The sequence below is a fragment of the Leptonychotes weddellii genome, chromosome 14, assembly GCF_054177405.1.
Source record: "Leptonychotes weddellii isolate Sample4059 chromosome 14, ASM5417740v2, whole genome shotgun sequence".
Lineage (NCBI taxonomy): Eukaryota > Metazoa > Chordata > Mammalia > Carnivora > Phocidae > Leptonychotes > Leptonychotes weddellii.
The window spans coordinates 14,384,958-14,407,582 of record NC_138382.1 but is presented as its reverse complement, the minus strand read 5'-3'; the positions used below and the strand labels follow the sequence as shown (position 1 = coordinate 14,407,582).

The 22,625-nt window shown below is 43.1% G+C and overlaps 1 protein-coding gene across 2 annotated transcripts in view; it reads right to left on the bottom strand.

The window, feature by feature from the left end:
• The window catches only part of OSTF1 (osteoclast stimulating factor 1), a 52,787-nt gene that overhangs the window by 7,002 nt on the left and 23,160 nt on the right, over positions 1–22,625 (bottom strand). For both annotated transcript variants that reach the window (XM_081802852.1, XM_081802851.1), the window contains exons 3-8: positions 13,671–13,721; positions 10,582–10,645; positions 8,852–8,905; positions 6,310–6,417; positions 5,340–5,389; positions 2,394–2,472 (exon numbers count right to left, since the gene is read on the bottom strand). In XM_081802852.1, the coding sequence (XP_081658978.1) occupies positions 2,394–2,472; positions 5,340–5,389; positions 6,310–6,417; positions 8,852–8,905; positions 10,582–10,645; positions 13,671–13,721 (406 nt within the window). The remainder of the gene's footprint in view (positions 1–2,393; positions 2,473–5,339; positions 5,390–6,309; positions 6,418–8,851; positions 8,906–10,581; positions 10,646–13,670; positions 13,722–22,625) is intronic.

The following is a 22,625-nucleotide window of genomic DNA, read 5'->3' as shown; positions in this document are numbered from 1 at the left end:
GTGCAAATTAGCAGAAGAGTAACACAATAAAACCTAGAGGCAATCCATTGTTCCCGCAGCCCATCTTCAACTTGCTTTTTTTCCTCATCTTCACTGTGGTAAAAATTGTATCAGAATTCATGAGTCCATTTTCATTGTTAAAGATTCAAAAATATAGAAGTATGCTAAACAGAAGCATACGTCCCTTTTCATCCCCCAACTCAACCCTTCCCTTCCCCTTCCTCTAGCTTGTCCACAGGAAACCATTCCCAGCAAGTAGGCATCAATCCTCACCTCCCTCAGGTGCATGAATGCATTCACAGACATATATGTATATATACACAAAATCATACCACATATATTGGTCTGTAAATTGATTTTTTTAACCTAACAATACATAATGGTATTCCTTAATACCATTCCTTATTAATACACATCCTTATAACTCGACCTATTTAAACATTTGTAAGTATTCAATTTTGTGGACACTGCAAAATTTATTTAATCACCCCCCTATTGAGGGGCACTTAGGCTGTTCCTTTATCACAAACAATATTGCTGTAAACCTCCTTGAACAACATCTTTCTGATGTGTGGTTTTCTAGAAGTGACGCTGGAATGTGAGGATATGTCCATTTTTAATTCTGCTAGCTACTGTCAGATTACTTTCCAAGAAGGCTTTACCAATTCACACTTTCTACCACAGTATAAGAGAGTGCCATTTTCTTTGTAACCACATCCTCTTCCATAAACAAAAAAATAAATGTAATGAGACTCAAAGGCACAAAAATATTTGAGTAAAGAAAGGTTGGTGTGTTTAATTAGGAATATGGCAATTGTGTATAAAAATCTCCCTCGTGAGCAGGTTTAGATCTACCCATAGCGAAGGGTCTATAGAAACCTCATTCTCTCCTTGCGCTACAGGTAAAAAGAAAGTCCTGAGGGTTAAGAGTTCTGTGACTAATCGTATCTCACATTAAATTACACTTTAGAACTCATGTACATGATTTCTGTCAGGACAGGAAATGTCCAGAGCCAGCAATGCAAGAGAAGAAACAACCATTTCCTGTGTCCCTCTCCACCAGCGCTACCCAAGAGAAATATAATTTGAGCCATATATGTCATTTCAGATTTTCTAGTGGCCATGTTTTCAAAAAGAGGAATTTATTTTCATAATACGTTTTCTTTAACCCAGTATACCCAAAATGTGACAGGTCTATCATAGAACCAACATAAGAATTGTTGTGGGGCGCCTGGGTGGCTCAGCGGTTAAGCGTCTGCCTCTGGCTCAGGTCATGATCCCGGGGTCCTGGGATCAAGCCCCACATTGGGCTCCCTGCTCAGCGGAGAGCCTACTTCTCCCTCTCCCTCTGCTGCTCCCCCTGCTTGTGCTCTGTCAAATAAATAAATAAAATCTTTAAATAAATAAATAAATAAATAAATAAATAAACAAATAAAAAGAATTGTTGTGATGCTTTACATCTTTTTTCACGAAGTCTCTGACATTCGATGTGCATTTTACACTTGCAGCACATCTCAGTTTGGACTGGGCCCGCTTCACCAGCTCAGCAGCCCCAGCGGTACGGCGCAGTTCTCGGCATAACCTTTAGGGGGCGCTACAGTGGTCCTCATGCTGTCTGATCTTTTTTATACCTGAGGTTTACGTCCTCAACACACTTTAAATTAGTAACATTTCCCTTCATATATCCCACAACATTGCTCTGAGGGTCCCTAATGACAGTGCATCCATATGACACCTTGGGACTCAAGCAACTTGTATTATAGCCTTTGGACCAGGGTACAGTATAGGGGATATGCCTGGCCCTCTGTAAGGCTTAATTAATATCTGCAGGACAAGTGGATGGATGGATAGTCAGTCCACAATTTCACTGTCCCCTCTGACTTGTACAGAGATAGGGAATCGAGGTATCTTCTCATTCTTCATACATCTAGCACCTGCTCAGCTCAAAGTAGGAGGTTATAGCTACAGCTTGCGTTCTTATCTATCAAGACTTTCCTGTGTGAAAAGGGGCTCAGCAACTTTACCCATACAGCTTTCTGAGATAGGATCTTCTCCGCACACGCATGCACACAAACACACGCACACACGCACACCTTTCTTCTAAGGCCCTTTAATCCTGCAGAAATATACAATAAACAAGTTCTAAAAGGAATAGATGTAATCTTAAAGCTTACCAAGCTTTCAATTTAAAACTAAAAACTTCACACAAATCACCACAATTCTGTAATTTCAGCTTACTGTAACAACCCTGTGATACAGACAGAGTGAAAGTTAAAACTCCACTTTCAAAACACAGAGCCTATTATTCTTCCTACTATTTCAAATAATGTAACTGAATGTAGCCTATTTTTCCAGGGTACGCGAAGGCTGGATAAACTGGGCACACGCTTTACCTTTTTCCAGAAGCAACTGGACAATATCTGCATAACCCTTCCAGGCAGCAGCATGCAAAGCTGTGTCTCCCAACTTGTTCTACAGTGATTTAAAAAGAGAAAGCAGCATTTTAAAAATAGAGAGTGGACTGAAAATACGCACGAATTCAGGTTTACTCTGAGTAACCTTACAATGAGGACAAGTCATGAAATCGTATAAAATTCCAAAGAGAGAAAGGAGACTCAGGAGACGACAGAAGAGTCACCTGGGGGGAGGGGATGGGACGGAGGAGCAGAGACCGACCTGGCAGAGCACCAGCAGAGCTGCAGATGCCTGCAGAGGGAGACACCAGGAGGACGCAAGCAGATCTGTGCCTGCAGAAACCTCGCATGAATTAGGCAATTAGAGATGCCTGGAGACATTGGAGCGGGCATGAGGCATGGGAGTGAAAACAAGAGGACTGGGTGAAAGTGTTTATGGAAGTAATTAGATCACCTTCCTCTCTCCTGGCTGTCAGGTGACCCCATGCAGATGGCAGAATTACTCTGTCAAGAAATTAACCAGACCGTTTCCAAGCGCGTGGAACTTAGAGGTACAAGGAAGGTGGCAATGAGGCCAGGAGCTAAAAGCAGTGGGTGAGCTTGAAAACCAACAAGCTGAGCAGTAAGCTGCCTTCACCTACCCCACTGCCCCAGTGTGCAACGTCTAGCATCTACCCCCCGGGCAGGAGGCTGGAGGATGGTTCTCTGGTGAAGCTGAACAGCCCACATGTGGAAGAGGAAGAGGGTATTCACAATGACAGCTGGATATCACCTAGTGAAACAGCTAGGACCTTACTTCACATAAGCCCCATAAGCATGCAGAACGTCTATCACACTTCAACATGAATGGATAGACAAAGATACTAGGTATTTGGAAATACTAGGTACTAGGAAAGCCTCCATTATTTGAGAAAGGATAAAAACAAAATTAATGGATCTCAGGGGGGAAAGACACAGTACAGTTAATGGCAGAAAATGTTCTAAAAAGCTGTAATTAATAGATCTGAGATATAACATGAAAGAGCATAATGGAACAAGAAAAGATGCTACTTAAAAGTAATAATCAGAGTAAAAGAAAGAGCTTATAGTGGACAGAATTCTAAGATGATGCCCAAGACTCCTGCCCCCTAGGATCAACCCCCTGAAGAATTCTTCCACCTTTAGTGTGGGTGAGACTAAGGAATATAATGGGATATCACTCCCATAATTAGGTTTCTAATCAGTTGATGTTGAGTTCATCAAAAGGGAGATTATACCAGGTGGGCCTGGCCTAATCAGGTGGGCCCTTTCCCCAAGGTACAGCTTCAGAGACACAATCTCCTACTCGCTTTAAAGAAGAAAGCAAATAGCCATGTTGCGAAATGTCTATGAAGAGGGGTGATCTCTGAAAGCTGCAGGCCAGAGTACGACGGGTGCAAGAAACTCAATCCTCCTGACAAACCTGAGTAAGCCTGGAACAGGATCTGAGCTCCAGATGAGAACCCAGTCCAGCTAATCCCTTGATTCCAGCCCATGAGACTCAGCAGAGAACCCAGCTGGGCTGCACCCAGAATTCCGGCCTATCTACAGAAAGTATAAGGCAAACGACGTCGTTTCAAGCTGCTGAGTTTGTGGTTTTTTATTACACTGCAACAGAAAACTTACACTGGACATTAAGGAATTAAAAAGGTAACCAACATAAAGGTAAGAAAATCTCTGAGAAAAACTAAAATAACTGGAGCTTCAATGTTAAGAGGTCCTACCTCACTATGAACGGGCATTCCAGAACCAAAGAACAAAGACAATGGTCAGTAAAAACTGGAAAAGAAACAACAGACAATATTTTTCCAGGCTGGAAGAGTCCACCATCGTTACTGGGAAGAGACCCACTCTAAAGCACATTGTGGTGAAATTTCAGAACACCACGGTCAGAGTAACAATTCTGAGCAAGAGAAAAAGCAGATCACAAAAGAACGGGAATCAAAATGGCATCAAACCTCTCAAAAGCAATCCTAAAAACTGAATACCCTAGAGTCCTGCCTGCAAAATTCTAAGGGAAATCATTTTCAGCCTTGAATTTTGTCAGCCACATCATCAATCCCTTGGTCCCCTTTCTTAGGAATCTATTTGAAGATGTTCTTCAACAACAGGATGGCAGCCACAGGATGCAGACAAGTGAAGACACACCATAGAAGGGAGGGGAAGGTAAGGCTTCCCAGGAAGAGAGCAAAGGGCAGCAGAGACAAAGCTGCTCAGATCAGAGAATGAGGATGAGGACTTCGGGAAGTACCAGTACCATTCTGGTGGGGGCGGGGGAGGGGTGGAGAAAGCAGTTACCTTCTACATTATGAAGAAGTATGTCAAGAGAACATGAAACAGTGTGGAAGTCTCCAGCGAGATAAAAAACCAAAAGCCAGCTAAATAAAAGTAAGTCCAGAAACAAAAATGACACAAAAGGTGAGCAATATTTAAATAGCCATAATACTTGTAAGCACTGGAGAGTACCATAACCGGAAACTCTGATAGGCTATGTGGGGGAGGACCAGAGGAGCAAAGGTTCGGAGCTGGCAGATGAGACTGGGGGAAGTGGTAAGCTGGAACCTTCAGAAAGGACACCGAAACATTTCTGAAGATGATGACTTAGGAGACAGCTCTGTAGGCATCTTCCTTAGTAACATGAAGGCGAGAGGAAAGAGCTAAGAGCCGAAAGGAGTGAGTGAGAAGGAAGGAGTACGGTAGGCATTTTGGGCTTTATGCAATTTGGACTTCAGTACAATAGAAACTTTTTAACTATTTGTAGTGTTTTGATTAAAAATTGTATGAAAGATACTAAATGGGAAAAGGTCACTTCAAGGCACAAAGACAGGACTTTGCATGCCCATAAGCTGCACCTACAGAACAATGCAGGTGTGGTATGACCACCGACTTCCGCATAAACGATCTTACCTGTTGGTTCAGTTCAATGTTTGGTTGTGTAAACAGCATTTCCACTATGTCTGAAATTCAAAGAGGAAAGATATTCTTTAAGAATAAAAAGGAAACGGCTGACAAGACTAGGCATAATAGTTTTAAAAGAGAGGGTTCTTCAGAACAATCTTCAAGAACATCCGTGTAACAAAATTTTTTGAATTTATGTAAGTACAAGACTTAAGAACCTAAAAAGTAGAATTATCTAGGGAAAAGTTGCTTCCAAATAATCTGGCTTTTGCATTTTGACCCGGGGCAATCACTGTAGAACTCTCTACATTTGCTATGCCCTTTATATTCATTTAACTAATCTGTGTTTATGAGCTAAAATAAGATCGGCTTCCTTTTGGGGAATGGCCAGAAACTTTCCTTTGGCTCTGCTATTTAATCTGCTGGATGCTCTGCTTCTGATTGTGGTGTCTGTTTTGCGTGTATGTCATAGGGAGAGGTAAATGGGTGTGGCTGATATTTGGTCAGGCTGAAACAGATCTAGAAATTCCACTTGTCATATTATTGATTATAACTGGATTATAACTGAGAAGGTTACCAACGATCACTAACTTAAGCAAATGCCGTCTTTCTCCTACATCGAACAGCGTGCATTCAACTTAAAATGTACATCATGAAAGCGTATCTTGGGAAAAGCTAAGCTGGAGGAGTCACTCCTGCCCCTTTCTTCTGTAAGATTAGATTGTGGGGTTTGTTTTTACATGACTATTGTTTTCCTGTCACCTTTCTGAGCCCAGGAGAGGAAAGGAAGTTTCCAGTCTTTCAAGTGAGAGAGGTCCACAAAGAGAGCATTCTGCCTACTGCTTCACAAGGCTTCTGGCCCATGTTCTAAAGGACTTGAAAAGAATCATCTCTTTTTTCATTTCTGTAAATCCATCATCTCTCTATGGAGCACCGTGTCAGGAATGTGGACTCTGAGGACAACACACAGAAGACATACCTTTATGCCCCCCGTGGCAGGCCCAGTAGAGGGCGGTGCTTCCAGCTTTGTCCAAACCATTAACGCCGACTCGGTTGTCCAAACACTCTCTTAACCAGCTCAAGTTGCCTGAAAAAATTTCACATTTATAAAAACATGAGAAAAAGGGTTTGGTGTTTTGTTTTGCTTTGCTTTGGAATCCATTGCATCCTCCATAAATTCCCATCTAGAATGGATTCGTCAGCAAGTCTGAAATGAAGACCTGCCCAGTAATGCATTCATTATGGTACATTTTCGCTTCCACTATATTAATGAAAAGCATTAACAACAACTTGGGGTTGCGGGAGGGTAGGAAAGGCTTAAACAGCACAAATTATTTGTCACCGTTCTAGGTCCAGAGTCAAGGTGCCGGCAGATTCAGTGTCCGGTAAGAGCCTGCTTCCTGGTTCATGGACACTGTCTTTCCACCCCTTGGACAGAAAGAGCAGGGGAGCTCCCCGGGGTCTCCACCGGTACTGGTTCCATTCACGAGGGAAGAGCCCACCAAAGGCCCTACCCCCAAACGCCACCACACTGGGGTTAGGTTTCAACATCTGAATCTTGAGGGGATGCAAGCATTCAGTCTATGGTACATACTGACTGGCCACACACACATGCTGACCCACATGGATGTAAGTGACAAAATACGAGTAAGCTCTGTGGGGCTGTGCATCAATTTTTAATGGTCGGTTAATGGGAAGAGTTGCCTAAATGAGTCTACTTATGGTTGTCTGACTCTAAAAAATACATACATGTAATTTTTTCCTTTGTGAAATCCTAGAACTTGGAGGAAAATAGTCAAACCTAAGAACAAGTACATACTACTCATTTTCATATTAAAATGTACTTTCAGTTCTGATAAGAAAATAAGGAAATAAACACAAAATAACCTGCTCAGAGCTGTTGCTCTCACAGTTAAATATAACTAGTAATTTATTTTTTTAATTTTTTTTTTTTAAAGATTTTATTTATTTATTTGAGAGAGAATGAGAGACAGAGAGCATGAGAGGGAGGAGGGTCAGAGGGAGAAGCAGACTCCCTGCTGAGCAGGGAGCCCGATGCGGGACTCGATCCCGGGACTCCAGGATCATGACCTGAGCCGAAGGCAGTCGCTTAACCAACTGAGCCACCCAGGCGCCCAATATAACTAGTAATTTAAAATCCTCTGGCGAATGCCCCAAATAACTAATTTGCAAATCACTTTGTTCTTTAGTTTCAAGCTTTTACTTAAATTCCAGTCATCGGGGCCCCTGGGTGGCTCAGTCGTTACGCGTCTGCCTTCAGCTCAAGTCATGATCCCAGGGTCCTGGGATCGAGTCCCGCATCAGGCTCCCTGCTCTGCGGGAAGCCTGCTTCTCCCTCTCCCACTCCCCCTGCTTGTGCTCCCTCTCTCACTGTGTCTCTCTCTGTCAAATAAATAAATAAAATCTTTAAATAAATAAATAAATAAATTCCAGTTATCAAACATACAGTGTAATATTAGTTTCAGGTACTAATGATTTTTTAAATGTCAGCTTAGTAGTTCTACCTATGCACCATTCTAAAAAAATAATTTCCTTTTCTACATTCACGTTTCAAAAAGATCTGGAATAGAATGAAAGAGAGCTCCTTGAGGCCTTATAAAAACTCCCCATGTCCATAGCAGGGCTTCTCAAAGCGGCCCTGTCAATGGCGGGACTGGAGAATTCTTTGTTGTGGGACTGACCTGTGTCCCGTAGCTATGTCCCCAGCATCTACTACCCAAAAGGTGCCAGGAGCATCCCCAAGTCAACAGTCAGGCATTGCCAAATATCCCAGGGTTTGAGGGGGAAACCACTGATGTATGGGATAAAGTCCCAGGTCCGAGGCCCACCCCTTTCGCTCCCTCCCTCCCCAACTTCACCCTCACCCCACACACCTGCACTATAACAACACTCTCCCACGTTAGTCCCACAAGAGGCCTCCACCCTCCTGCCGTCTAGTTACTCGTCGTGGCCTCTATAACCTGCTTGACTTAAACATACTTCAATTGTTGTTTTTCTGACACCACCTTGTAACGATCTCTTACACACATCTCTCCCCTTGCCAGAGGTCGAGCTCTGGGAGCCACAGGCAATGTCTTTCCACCTGCCACTGAGCACAAGGTAAGTAAACTACTCAAAAGTGTCTGGTGGCTGCTGACATTTAAAATTTTAAAATCATAGGGGTGCCTGGCCGGCTCAGCTGGTAGAGCATGTGATGCCTGATCTCGGGGTTGTGAGTTCGAACCCCACACTGGGGTGTAGAGCTTACTTAAGGAAATAAAAAAAACATTTTAATCACATTTTCTCTCTCGAGGGTGAGAGAAGGCAGAACAGAGATCGCCTCTGGGGGGAGGCGGGGATTTAACTGGAACAGGAACTTTCTGGGATGAGAGAAGTGTTCTAGATCTTGATCTGGACGTCGGTGACATAGGTGTATACACCTGTCTAAAGTCATCAAACTATATAATTAAGATCTGTGTGTTTTACTCCTGGGTATCTCAATCAAAAACAATCACACCTACCTCTTTTTGCGGCTTCATGCAATGGATTGTCAATGGATTCTGCCTGCTCAGCCACTAGATTGAAAAGAAAAAGAGCAAAGCCAATGTTGAGAGTGCCACCCCAATGACTCACTGAAGCCACTTCGCAGTCCCCTGGCTTCCCGAGTGCCAGGGCCTTCCACCACACGGCAGCGCTTTTAGTGTGGATTTAAAAAAAAACAGCAGAAAATCAAACTGATGCTTCCTGCTTTAAAAGAAGCTGAATTATTTGCTAAATGAAACCAAGCTAAGCAATAATGCAACACCACAGCAATTAACTGGAGTATAAACAAAAGCCACACACAGTAATTAACTGGAAGTATAAGCAGAAGCAAAGAGATCTGTGCCCTGCATACCAGTATACTCAAGTATGTCATAAACTGAGTCACAAAAATGCGAAGGAAAACATTCAGTGTTCATTTTTACATTCTGCAAAAACACCCTACTTTGAAGACGGCTGAAAATAATTGTTTCCCTTGTGTGTGTGCACGTGGGGGGCACGCACGAGGGGGAAACGGTTTGCTTCCTGTATTTACAGAGGGCAAGCAGCATCGCTACCTGCCTCTGAGGAAGGTGTGTTCTCTGCTGTCCCAGAATCAGCAGGAGTGACCACATGAAGACTGCGGTTCAAAACAGATGTCAGACCCAAACCCTCCCGCCATAAAGAGCTGTGACTGGACACTCCCTTGGCTACTGGAGATGCAAAGCAACAGGGGAACATTTTACATGCTCACTGTCTGTGACTGGCTAGAAATGGAGTGCAAAGGTTAGAGGAACGTAGAAATGTTTCAAGTCTTTTTTTTAACCCAGAATGGCATCACCTTTAGATCAGGGCAAGCGGGGCCCCTACGTGGGGCCCCAGACCTCAGCTCTCACTTCCCCCTCCCTTCCCCTCCCCCTCTTTGCTCTCCTAGGAACTTTGCAGCAGTCCCTTCCTTGCAATTTTCTAAGTCCTGTGCCGGTGGTTGGAACTGGTGCCTGACGCCAGCCCCATTGGTCTAGGGATTTATCTAATGCTGACGTCAAAAGGAATTTTTGGAAGTGACTGAAATCAAGCTCTTATTACACCGATGGGGAAACAGTCCCAGGGACAGCGGTTAAGTGCCTTCACTAAAGTCCCTTGTGATTAAGAAGTGGAAGAAAAAGGATTAAAACCCTGTTTGCCAATCCTGTGCTCTTTTTACTCTACTTTGCTGTTCTCTACAGAAGTACTTGGTCTGTTTGTCCCTCTTCCAACCAGAAGTGGCTTCATGACAGAGGCCACCTCTCACTACTCAAGCTCCTCAAACGGCCTGGATACCCATTTAATGAACATAACTGCCCCAGACGTGAATTAACAAGGCAAGGTCACTTCATCACCAAAGAAAGGGCTAGGCTGAGAAACCATCTGAGATTTGGTTTAACAGCAAAAGAAAAGAAAAAAAAACATTCTAAGAGCTGGATAAAGGAAAGCCATAAGCATTTCTTTGGAAACCTGGGGTTCTATCAAGCGTGCTACAATGCATTTTCTTAAGCCAAAGAATCAAGTTCAAGTACCTCCAATGCCCATTCCCCTTTTATTACGGAGAGATTCACGGAGTACAAAATGTCCTATACCGGCAATGACTCCATTGATTTCTCAGCCCCGGCAGCAAGCAGAAAGGCTTCAGGAACCAGGAAATTGAAAGTCCACACAGTAGAAACAAAGTAATAACCACCACAGCCATGCTTACCATAGTTGCTTGGGATGAGTCCAGTCCTGCCTTTGGAGGTACCTTTCCACCAATTGGTATCACTCTAGTGAAAGAAGAGTTAGATTAAGTGGCACCAAATCCAGTTTACGTTCGATCACTTTTAAAACCATCTGGCTCAGGGCGCCTGGGTGGTTCAGTCGGTTAAGTGTCTGCCTTCTGCTCGGGTCCTGATCCCAGGGTCCTGGGATCGAGTCCCACATCAGGCTCCCTGCTCAGCAGAAAGCCTACTTCTCCCTCTCCCTTTGCCCCTGCCCTGCTCATTCTGCCTCTCTCACTCTCTCTCTCAAATAAATAAATAAAATCTTTAAAAAAAAAAAAGAACAAACAAACCCATCTGGCTCAGGGACTTCACCTGTTCTACAGACTGTCCATCGGCCCTGGTCACAACCATCAAGTTTCCTCACCCCCTCGTTATGGATGTCCGTTCCCCCTATCATTAAAGTACAAATATACCCACACTGGCCTGCCACACACACAATACACTTCATCACAGAACCTCAACAACCACACACATCAGAGATCCTATGAAACGGAAGAAAACAATCCACAGAATTTTAAACTATCCATAGAATTTTTTTGTCCAGAGTCTAATTTCTCTTAGCTTGAAGATTTCTTTTTTCTTTTTAAAGATTTTCTTTTATTTGTCAGACACAGAGAACCCAAGCAGGGGAAGTGGCAGGCAGAGGGAGAAGCAGCTCCCTGCTGAGCAAGGAGCCCGACGCAGGGCTCGATCCCAGGACCCCGGGATCATGACCTGAGCTGAAGGCAGACGCTTAACCGACTGAGCCACCCAGGCATCCTGGAGATTTTTTTTTTCTAAAGATCTCTTTATTTTAGCTTCATTTTTGGGATAACTTTATTTTAGAAAAAGTCAAAGCTATAAAAAGTAGGAAAAAACAGGATAATGAACCTACATGAACTCATCTCCCACCTGCATAAATTATTTACTCATGGCCAGCTGTTTCATATATATAACCCACAACCTCCCTCCCCTTCAGATTATCTTGAAATGAACTGTAGACACTGTACATATTTCAGTATGTATTTCTGAAAGATCAGGATTTTTTCCAAAGACATAAAACCATTATCATAACTTAAAATTTATTTCAATAATTCCTTAATATCATCAAATATCTAGACCACTATTAAAATTTTCCAGTTGTCCCACAATTTAGAATCCAAATAAGGGCCATACAATATGACTGACTGATTTGCCTCTTTGGTCTCTTTTAGTATATAGGTTTCCCTCCATTTTTTTTCATTCCTTCATAATACGCTTGTTGCTTAGTGTATTTGTTGAAGAAACCAGTTTATTTGTTCTGCTGAGTTTCAAACAGTCTAGATTTTGCCTGTTGCATCTGTGTTACCAAAAATGTGTTCCTCTGTTCCCCCTACTGCCTATACATTAGTTGTTAGTTCTAGAGGCTTAATTAGATTCAGATTCAGTTTTCTGGGCAAGACTATTGTAGTATTGATTTCTTCCATCAGGAGACACATAATGTCTGGTGGTCTCTCCGTTATTTCCTGGGGGCTGCAAAATGGTGACATTCTATCATTCCTTTTTCACTTAAACAATCAGAATATCTCTCTAAAGAAAAGTTCTCCCTCATCAACTCTCAGGTTACCCAGAGATGAAGTTCATAGAGAAAAGGCAGAATCAATGCTCATTATTTTCCTTAACTGAAGCTGTCAGAATAAAACGTTGGTTCCCTAGCATCCGCTCAGGGTGAAGAATGATGTTTGGGTTTTTTGAAGTATTATTGGCAGCTCATGGATTTAAACATAGAAAATGTGCTTCAATCCTTGGGGAGTGTTGCCCTAATTGACTGTTCAAATTGTCCTATCTTTGACTAGTGGCAGCCTCTTCAGCTTCGGTCCTGTCTTTCTACTGTGACCCTCGTTGTCTCTGGAGGCTTCCTTGCTTTCTAATAACACGGTGTTCTCAGATTATCTTGTACCTTTGCTGCCCCCAACCTGGTAACATGTATTTCTCAACAGAGCCTTGTTCCTTTGAGTGCAAAATAACACATTATTATTGGGTCGCTCATTTTTTTTTCCTAGGCCTTTTCAAAGGACAGAGCAGGACATGTTTTTATTTTATTGTAGATAAAATACAACATACTTGCAATACAGATGCAGAGCTATGGGGTTTTTATTTAACCTCATTGATCTTACATCCGTGTATCTTTTCTTGCAGGCTGAAAATCCCAGTTGTCAGGATCACTGACCTAATGACTCATTTGCTCTCAACCATAACACACATGCAACAATCTCAGCAGAGCAATGCCAAGGCTTCTGCTACAAGATGATAATTAAAACCAGGTTACAGTTATTTTTCTTGCCAGTCCTTTTTACCCTTCATGTATATTCTACTGGAGATGTTCGGTCTAACTGCTGAGTTTTAAGGTCACTTGGAACAGTTCCTTTCTGTATGGTTATGCCAATTACCTGGGATACAATTAATTTCATTTGATTCATTCTGCTTTTAAATTTCAGGGATTGCTTTTTTACCATTTAATTTTATAACTATGCAAAAGTTTACATGACTCCAAAGTCAGATCTCCAAAACAAGCTGTAATTTTTTTAAAAGTCTTTATTCCATGTTCCCTCTACCCTATTTCCCTTCCCTCACATAGAAGAAACTATTTTTTAAAATTTTATTCGATGATTCCTCTTTTGACTTTTTGTTTTAAACTGAAGAAAACAGTTATACATATAACCTCTCTTAGGTAAATAAGGCATACTGTTCACGCTTTTTTTTACCTTGCATTTTTTCACTTAAATTACTCCATAATAGCATTTAGAGATATTCCTCATTCCTTTTTATAAATGCATAATACTCTATTTGTAGCTATACCAAAACTTACTCAACTATCTTCTTATAGGTGGACATAAGGGCTACTTCTAATTTTATGCTATTATTACAAATTGTGCTAAAATGAACAAACTGGGCATACGTATTTCTATACAGATAAACATTTAAATACTGTACAATGTTACAGCTACACAAAATAGCCTTATGTATCTTTAGTTCATATGTAGGATTACAAAATATTAGCTGAGCTTACCATGTCAGTAATGTAGATAATATCACCTTCCTCAAAGTACAATTCATCTGGCTGAAAGAAAAAATATATACAGTTTGACTTCGTGTGATTTTTCATGAATTAGAATATAATGATGACGCTAATAATTATATGAATTTCAAATCCTAAAGTACCTTACAGACAATGTGGTTTTTAGATACTTAAATCTGCACACAGACCACATAATGAAACATTACTGACAAACTAACGTTATGTTTAGAAAGCTGAATTTTTCCCATTATGGACTTCAAAGAGTTACATACGTAACATATAAGAACTCCCCCCTACGCACACATCTTATATTCTTCCACAATGAAAGCAAGGCATTTCTCTATCAAAACAGAATATTAATAAAACTACTTTCTTGTAAAAATTCTAAAAGGTGATGTACATTTTTTTGTAAAAGGATAAATGTCTAGAGTTTAAAACCATGAAAAACAGCCAGGAGTTTGGCTCCTGTCTAAAGGATTAGGCTTCAATCCTTAAATACTTTCATGTCAACATCTACTACCTGCTTATTTTGAGAAAACAACTATCCTATCTTTTCATGATCAGAGAGAATGAACATTTCATATATAAGGATAGTTAATACATAATTCAACCATTAATAAGGCTAAAGAGCGGGAAAATGGGTAGCAGTAACTCAGAACGTCCAGACCATAAGCAGCTCTCAGGGGTTAGCTGATGATACAGACAGACAATATGCACTCCAGGTTGTACCAGCCAAATGTCCTGCAAACTCTCTGAAGATAGCCGGGTGCTTTAATTAAGCATCTTTTTTCTATCACTACATTAATGCTTACCAGCATGACTTTGTAGGTATATAGGACCATGCCTATTACGAGCAAGTTTCAGATCCTGGGAAATATTCACGTTGTCATGTTGAGTGAAGAATGTGAAGCACAAAATTTCACACAGGATAAGATCACAATTATGCATGAAATATATAGAAACATTTTTCCAAATTTTCTATCATGAGCATGTATTACTTTCATAATTTTGGTTGGAAAAATGTTTTTTAAACAGGCTTTGATATTTCTGATTATAGTTGCTGTTCCATACAAATAAAACTCAAGCTAGTGAAACAAATTATCTCATCCATTCATTTTTCCATTTATCTCCTCTCTCAGTTACAGACCAGGGAGGTAAATGTGACTCTGCACTACTAACTTATTTAGTTTCAAAGCTGATCTGTATTATTATTATAACTATTTCCTCCTGGATATAAACGAAGACTGTATCAGGTATACCATCCTTTAAGCAACCACATACATAAATACTTAGGTGCATTATGCATTCAAATATAAAAATTACCAAATGATAATTAATGATACTAAAAAATGGCTGAGTTCCTTTATTTTTTAAAAGATTTTATTTATTTATTTGAGAGAGAGAGAGAGAGAATGAGCGGGGAGAGGCACAGAGATAGAGGGAGAAACAGACTCCCCAATGAGCAGGGAGCCCGATGTGGGACTCATCCCAGGACCCTGAGATCATGACCTGAGCCGAAGGCAGACACTTAACCGACTGAACCACCCAGGCGCCCTGGCTGAGTTCCTTTAAAAGGCACTTCCTGAAGCATTTGCTGCATTTACAACTGATTTACTGAGTCTAGACTTAACACACAGCACAAGCTATGCAAAATTAGTTGAGCCTATGGAGACTCGATGATATAGATTTTACAATTATTAGAAATAGGCATTAAGGGCGCCTGGGTGGCTCAGTTGGTTAAGCGACTGCCTTCGGCTCAGGTCATGATCCTGGAGTCCCGGGATCGAGTCCCACATCGGGCTCCCTGCTCAGCAGGGGGTCTGCTTCTCCCTCTGCCCTCTTCCCTCTCGTGCTCTCTGTCTCTAATTCTCTCTCTCTCAAATAAATAATAAATAAATAAAATAAATAAAAATCTTTAAAAAAAAAGAAATAGGCATTTAGGGCAAAAACAGTAAAGCCCTCTAAGTTCTTCCCTAATCTTTTCCTATCATGTTCTGATGATCTGTGACCAAGAGACTACCAATATGTGATGGATATAGAAAGTGATTAGGTAAACAAACTATTTCTCTTAGTATTTCCCTGCTGCAAACTGGACCGCTCCAAGAGAGGCCAGAAAGGGGACGCACTGCTCACCCAGCACCCCAGCTAGACACAGTGGCCATCCCTGTAACAGGAAGGTCAGCCTTCGCTGGCAACTTCAACACCATTTGACTGTCTCTCCTTAAGATGGCAATAAGGGTTAAGAGGAGAGAATGAAGTAGAACGTAAGGAAGTAAGGAAAACAGCATTTTTCTTGGAGGGACTTTGAGTTTCTCGGAGTTTCGAAAGAGTGCAATGTCTTGAAGAGATCTCTCTGGTCTTGGAGCCATCCAAAGCGCATTCTTACCCTGTACCTCTCCAAGAACTAAACCTGCCCACTTATGTCTAACAAGGGGCTTTCGTGGAAGTTAAAGATCATCCCTACCTATGGTGTTGGCCTCCTTTTAAAATCACAAGTCAAGGGCGCCTGGGTGGCTCAGTTGGTTAAGCGACTGCCTTGGGCTCAGGTCATGATCCTGGAGTCCCTGGATCGAGTCCCGCATCGGGCTCCCTGCTCGGCAGGGAGTCTGCTTCTCCCTCTGACCCTCCCCCCTCTCATGTGCTCTCTCTCATTCTCTCTCTCTCAAATAAATAAATAAAATCTTTAAAAAAAAAAAAAAATCACAAGTCAAGTTTGCCTAAATTTCCACACATAGTAAGTTCATTCACCCTTGAACCAAAAAGGCATGTTTTGAAACAGTATCGAACAAACAGCTTCAAAAAAGCACACAAACAAAAATCCCTGTGATGAGTCCTTCTCATAGGAAAAAAAAAGTATAGAGCCCAGAACAATGGAAAGTAAGTGCTTCATGGCTATAGGATTTTCTTTTAGAGGATGAAAATGTTTTGGAACTGGATAGAGGTGAGGGTTGTACAACACTGTGAATATACTAAATGCCTCTGAACTGTTCCCTTCAAAATGGTTAATTTTATGCTTTGTGAATTTTTACCTCAATTTTTAAAAGGGCAATAAAAAATAAAATTAAAATTAAATTTAGAGGCAATAAAAAGTCAAGAACAGTTACAATTCTTATTGTCTTTTAAGTAATTCTTATGCTTTGCGGTTTGGTAAAATGCATCATTTGGAAAATGTTACTCAGTACAGTCATTTCGATACTTCTCAGTGCTGCTTTAGTTTTTAAAATAATGGCTATTGTTCAAACACTGGTGAATGCCACAAGCCACCTATTAGGTGAGACTTGTTTTTCAACTGAGGGAAGGACAACAGGCAGTCGATTTCAGTCAGGGGAAAAAAAAAGGTCTCGCTATTTTTCCACCCTGAGAAAGGAGAGTGGACAGTTTATTCTCTTTTTAATCAATAGCTCCCAGACAGACAGTGCTACTCCCCATAAAATATCTTCTTCCAAAGGAACCAGGGGCAGTGCTTACTAACCTAGCTACAGACGTGGTCTACCGAATTCTTCACACTATTGGTAGTAATAAAGACAAGAAGGTCATTTTCATGATTTTAAAACTTATATAGATTTTTACCTAAAATATTCACACTTTCCATTAAGAAACTGCTTGCAGGGCACTTAATGTAAATGATTTGATGAGGGTCTACTTTTAAATTCCTGGCATCACATGCACGGAACAGAAATGGGAAAACAGTGACACAATCAAGGAAGCACTTTATTTCTAGTTTGTTCTTGGGTTTCAACCACATTCCTCTTTGCCCCTCTTCTTGAAGAACCACAAGGTATCAGGACAAGCAAATTGCTGGCCACTGCAATGTTAGAGCGATGAGTACAAACTTGGTAATATATATTCTCATTCCTGTTTCATTTATTCTTGGTAACCTATAATTCCAAAGGCATTCATTTTGTTGGTTTATGAAAATATATATTTTATAAAAAATTTTAGAGACCATAACATCCTTATAAAACTTTCCAGATGTGTCAACCTGGAACCCCAAGAATTAATAAAAAGATTTTTACAAATCAAATTTTCCATGGATGTTTTTATTTACCACTTTATAAGACTACTAAGAGGGCGCCTGGGCGGCTCAGTCGTTAAGCGTCTGCCTTCGGCTCAGGTCATGATCCCAGGGTCCTGGGGTCGAGTCCCACATCGGGCTCCCTGCTCGGCAGGAAGCCTGCTTCTCCCTTTCCCACTCCCCCTGCTTGTGTTCCCGCTCTCACTATCTCTCTCTCTGTCAAATAAATAAATAAAATCTTCAAAAAAAAAAAAAGACTACGAAGAGCCAGGCACTAGTCTGGCCGCTTACAAATATTAACAAATTTAACCCTCACCAGCAACCCCATGAGGTGGGCTTTACTCTTGTCATCACACTGTGGATGAGAAGCTTGTCCAAGGCCATACAGCAGGTGTGTGGCAGACACTAGACTTGAACCACGACAGTTAAAGAGTCCGGAACCTTCACCAGCATCTATGCTTTCTCTCTTGCGGAAGGGTCATGCATAGCCATCACTAGTCATCAGGGTATCATGGCCAGGTTAAAAGGTGGTGGCCTGTTGTTCGCCCCTACTCCCCATCCCTACATGAGGCAGAACAACAAAACCAACAGCCAACCCCTTACACTGGCAAAGCATGCTTAGCCTCGTTCAATCCTCAGGACGACCCATGAGGGGCAGGGCTAAAACACGGGTATCGTCTCCATTTCATAACCAGGCTCAGAGGGGTGTTGAAGAACTTGCCACAAACCACACAGTGAGTAAGTGGCAGGCCTGGGCTCCTACTTCAGCTTTTGGGATCCCATTCTAGGGATCCTGCCTCTACGCAGAGTGCGATAAACCTAGTCATGTCAGAAAACGTGACATGACAGAGCGGGGTCCTGCTGCTTTCCCTTTAGAAATCGACACGCCACCAGCACACAGAAAATGCTGTTCCCTCTGTCCCAGTGTGTCTTGACACTGGTCTATCCAGTCCAGCCAGATCTCTGTATGAGACTTTATTGGACTGGGGGTTGGGCAAGAATTAAGAACCAAACAGGCATGAGTGGCGCCAGGACTCCCCGGCCTTCAAGCAAGCTAGAAGAGAAATGGGTTGGCAGGAAGAACCAGGAGTGACAAACTGCCCAGTGTTCTAGCTGTCCCGTGGATCACCAAGACTGAAGCTGGGCACTGCTGTCCCTATCCTGAGGACAGAAGAGTAGGTCAAAGCTGGACCCAGGCCTCGTTGGGGTGCTGCACTTGTCAGCAAGTGTCCCGCAGAGGCCAGCTCAGCCCTTGCATCCTGCCTGGTCCCAATGACTTTGAGGAGGCCAGGTCAGTTCAGGACGTACCAGAGTGCATCCATCCCACTAGGGGTGGTTGCTGAGGGAGATGACAGAGACAGACAAACTGAACTTCCTGCATCATCCAACAGAAATCCTTATTCAGAAAAAGAATGTAAAACTAAACTAGCTCTGGGATGGGATTCAAAATACTGAATCACTGGTCTAGCACAGGTACTTAAGCAGAAAGGAAGGCCGGGGGCGCCTGGGTGGCTCAGTTGGTTAAGCGACTGCCTTCGGCTCAGGTCATGATCCTGGAGTCCCGGGATCGAGTCCCGCATCGGGCTCCCTGCTCGGCAGGGAGTCTGCTTCTCCCTCTGACCCTCCTCCCTCTCATGGTCTCTGTCTCTCATTCTCTCTGTCTCAAATAAATAAATAAAATCTTTAAAAAAAAAAAAAAGAAAGGAAGGCCGGGAGCTAGAGGCTACTTGCCCAGCCAGCCACCTCCCCTTTAACATCTGGACTGAGGGGAGGTGGAAAGGGGCAGAGTGTGGGAGCAGCAGGTGTGGGATACTCATTACTGAGCACCCGGTACATCCTGGATGAATTAGCAGCACTGCTCCACAGCCGAGGATCCTTGGGAGCAGGGACATTAAAAAATAACATTTTAAATATGGACTCTTCAAGAACACTAATGAATTAAATATCTATTTTCTTCTGGACATTCAATAATAACTAAGATTATTTTTTTAAAGATTTTATTTATTTATTTGAGATACAGAAACAGAATGCGAGCAAGAGCAGGGGGGGAAGGGCAGAGGGAGAGGGAGAAGCAGGCTTCCCGCTGAGCAGGGAGCCCGATGCGGGGACTCGATCCCAGGACTCTGGGATCGTGACCTGAGCCGAAGGCAGACGCTTAACGGATGAGCCACCCAGACACCCCAATAACAATGATTTTTTTTAAAAAACAGTAGTGAAATTCCATCCTGGTGCAGAACTGGAGGTGAATTAAAATAATATGTCAACCCACCAAAACTATTTGCTAAATGTCTATATATACAGCAACCACTACCCCTCCTAACAGTAACAGCAGGTTCACACAATTAATCTCACCTAATTCGCACTAAAACCCTATGAGATTATTATTCTCACTTGAAAGAGGAGCACGCTGAGGTGCAGAGGTTAGGGAATTCCCGAATTTCCCAGGTCACATAGATGCTAAAGAGGCGGAGTGGGTCCTAAAACCTAAGGCCAGCTCTGAACAACCCTGTGTTCTGCCCCCTCCAAACACAGTTATGGGGAGCAGGACAGAAATGCCAAGTGTAAAAGGCAACCCCCTCTTAGCTGGGTTAATCAGAAAGTCTTTATGGAAAAGGAAGTATGTTATTAGAGCCTAGAGAGGGTAGAAAGGGTTCAGAGATGGGTTCTACTGTGTATCTCTCTACTGTGCATCTAGACTGGGATGGTCTAAGAAGGGAAAGGGGCAGAGGACTGCAGGGCTAGAAACAGGTTGGACCATAGGGGACTCTATCCCCTTCAATAAAGAGGTGAAGCAGATGATGGAAGCAAAGCTACATTGTAGGAAAATCAATCAGGCAGAAGAATGCAGATGGAATGGAGAAGCTGGAGTCCATGGGCCAGAAGCAAGAAAAAGCACACGAGAACCAAAAGAGGAGGAGGTCAGTGAGGAAGGACAAAGGTGATGACCAACAGGATACTGGGGGTGGGGTGGGTAGGAGTCATGTCTGGTCTCAAACTGAGTACATTCAGGTCCCTTCCTAGAGTGAGGGGGGGCTGCAAAGAATGATCTATTATACACCGACCAGCCCAGGAGGGCAGCTGATGAGCACCCCCCACCCCCACTTCTGTCAACCTCGGGAGGCTTGCAACCTAGGAAACCACTGATTAGGACAATCAGACGCATGAAATGACAGCCTTCCTGTGAGCAGGGGACAAAGACAACAACTTCTGGGGCTCATACTTCCTTACCTTTTTGTGTCCCACCCACTACCCAATTCATATGTTGAAGTCCTAATCCTTAGTACCTCAGAATGTTGAGTGTATTTGGAGACAGATTCTTTAAAGAGGTAGTTAAATTAAAATTAGGTCATTCGAGTGAGCCCTAATCCATATATGACCGGTGTCCTTTTAAGAAGAGCAGACTGGGAAACTGACAAGCACAGAGGAAAGACAACACACGTGGGGACACAGGGAGAACACAATCCTCTAGGAGAGAGGCTTCGGAAGAAACCAACCCTGGCCACACCTCCACCTGACTCCTTGCCTCCAAAATTCTAAGAAAAATTTTTGTCGGTTAAGCCACGTAGTCTTGCAGGACCTTGTTCTGGCAGCCGGAGCAAGCTGACACGTCGCCCGTTCACTCCCCACTCCTCCGACACAGGGGTGATGCCGCTGAAACGTCCTGGTAAGAAGAATAAAAACCCGAGACCTACCTCTACCCACCCAACCCCTCTTGTTCCAGGAACACTGTGATGATAAAGTCTTGGGAAAACTCATCGGAACCCAAGCACACCCCCTATTAGCTGCATTCCCTGCTGCCGTTTACTGGTGCCCACTGCGTGCAAGCCTTCAAATATCCATCTCGTTGCCCGCTCACAGCCAAATTCTGCAGGATGCCTGATGAGGACACAGACGGCCACACGGATTTGGAATTTGAGGGCCAGCCGCAGCCTGATGGTAGTGAGTCAACGCTCGGCGCCATCTGGTTCTGTGCTGCCCTCTGAGATGCTCGGCTCTGGGGACGACAGGGGACACGGCAAACCCAGACAAAGCCAGCGGCAAGCTGCTGTCCCCAGCACGAGGGCTCCCATCTCTAGTAAGTAAGACGGGAACGTCAAGAGAGCAGGTTTCCTTGCTCGGTCTCTTTCCTCTGCCTCCTAACCGTCTGGGCGTTCTGCTCCCACTCTTGCTCTGCTGGATGGTTTCCCTCAGCGAGAGTGGTTCTTCTAAAACGTATCTAATCAATCCTGGACTCAAAACCCTCCATCTTACCCCATGAGGCCCTACGTGATCTGCCCTCCCTCTCCACCCAAGCTCTCTGAACCCATCTCCTCCCTCCCTCTCCTTTATTCACAACTTTCTAAGCTGCTGTCTTCCCTGCTGTTTCTAGAACCCACCAAAGACGCTCCTCACTGTTCCCTTGGCTCTCTCCCTTCCCTCAGGTCTCCACACGAATGTCACCTTTATAGAAAGCTCATCCCTGGACACCCTGCTGAAAATAACTCTTTTCTCCACGAACCTTTTGGCCCCATACCCTCCTTATTTTTCTTCATAGCACCAATCAGGCCCTGATAGTCCTGTTCATTTGTCTGCTTACTGTCTGTCTCCCTCCACTGGGATGGGAGCTCCATGAGGCCATCCTTTCTGTTGATGTGGCACCATCCCCGAGGCCTGGGCCAGGGTCTGGCACATAGTAAGTGCTCACTAAACCAAGGACGGATGGGTGGATTGATGGATGGACACCAGAAACAGCAGAAACATAAAAAATTGCTCTAGATAGTTGGTAAAAGGTGCCCTTATGAGGTGCCCTGAAGTAGAGGGTCAACAGGAAGAACAAGGAAGGTCAGCATGAGACCCACAGGAAGGATGACTAAGACAAGGTCCCATGCTTTACATGTGTGGGTCACCTGGTGATTTTTAAAAGTGGGTGATGTCACCCTAGGGGAAAAAGC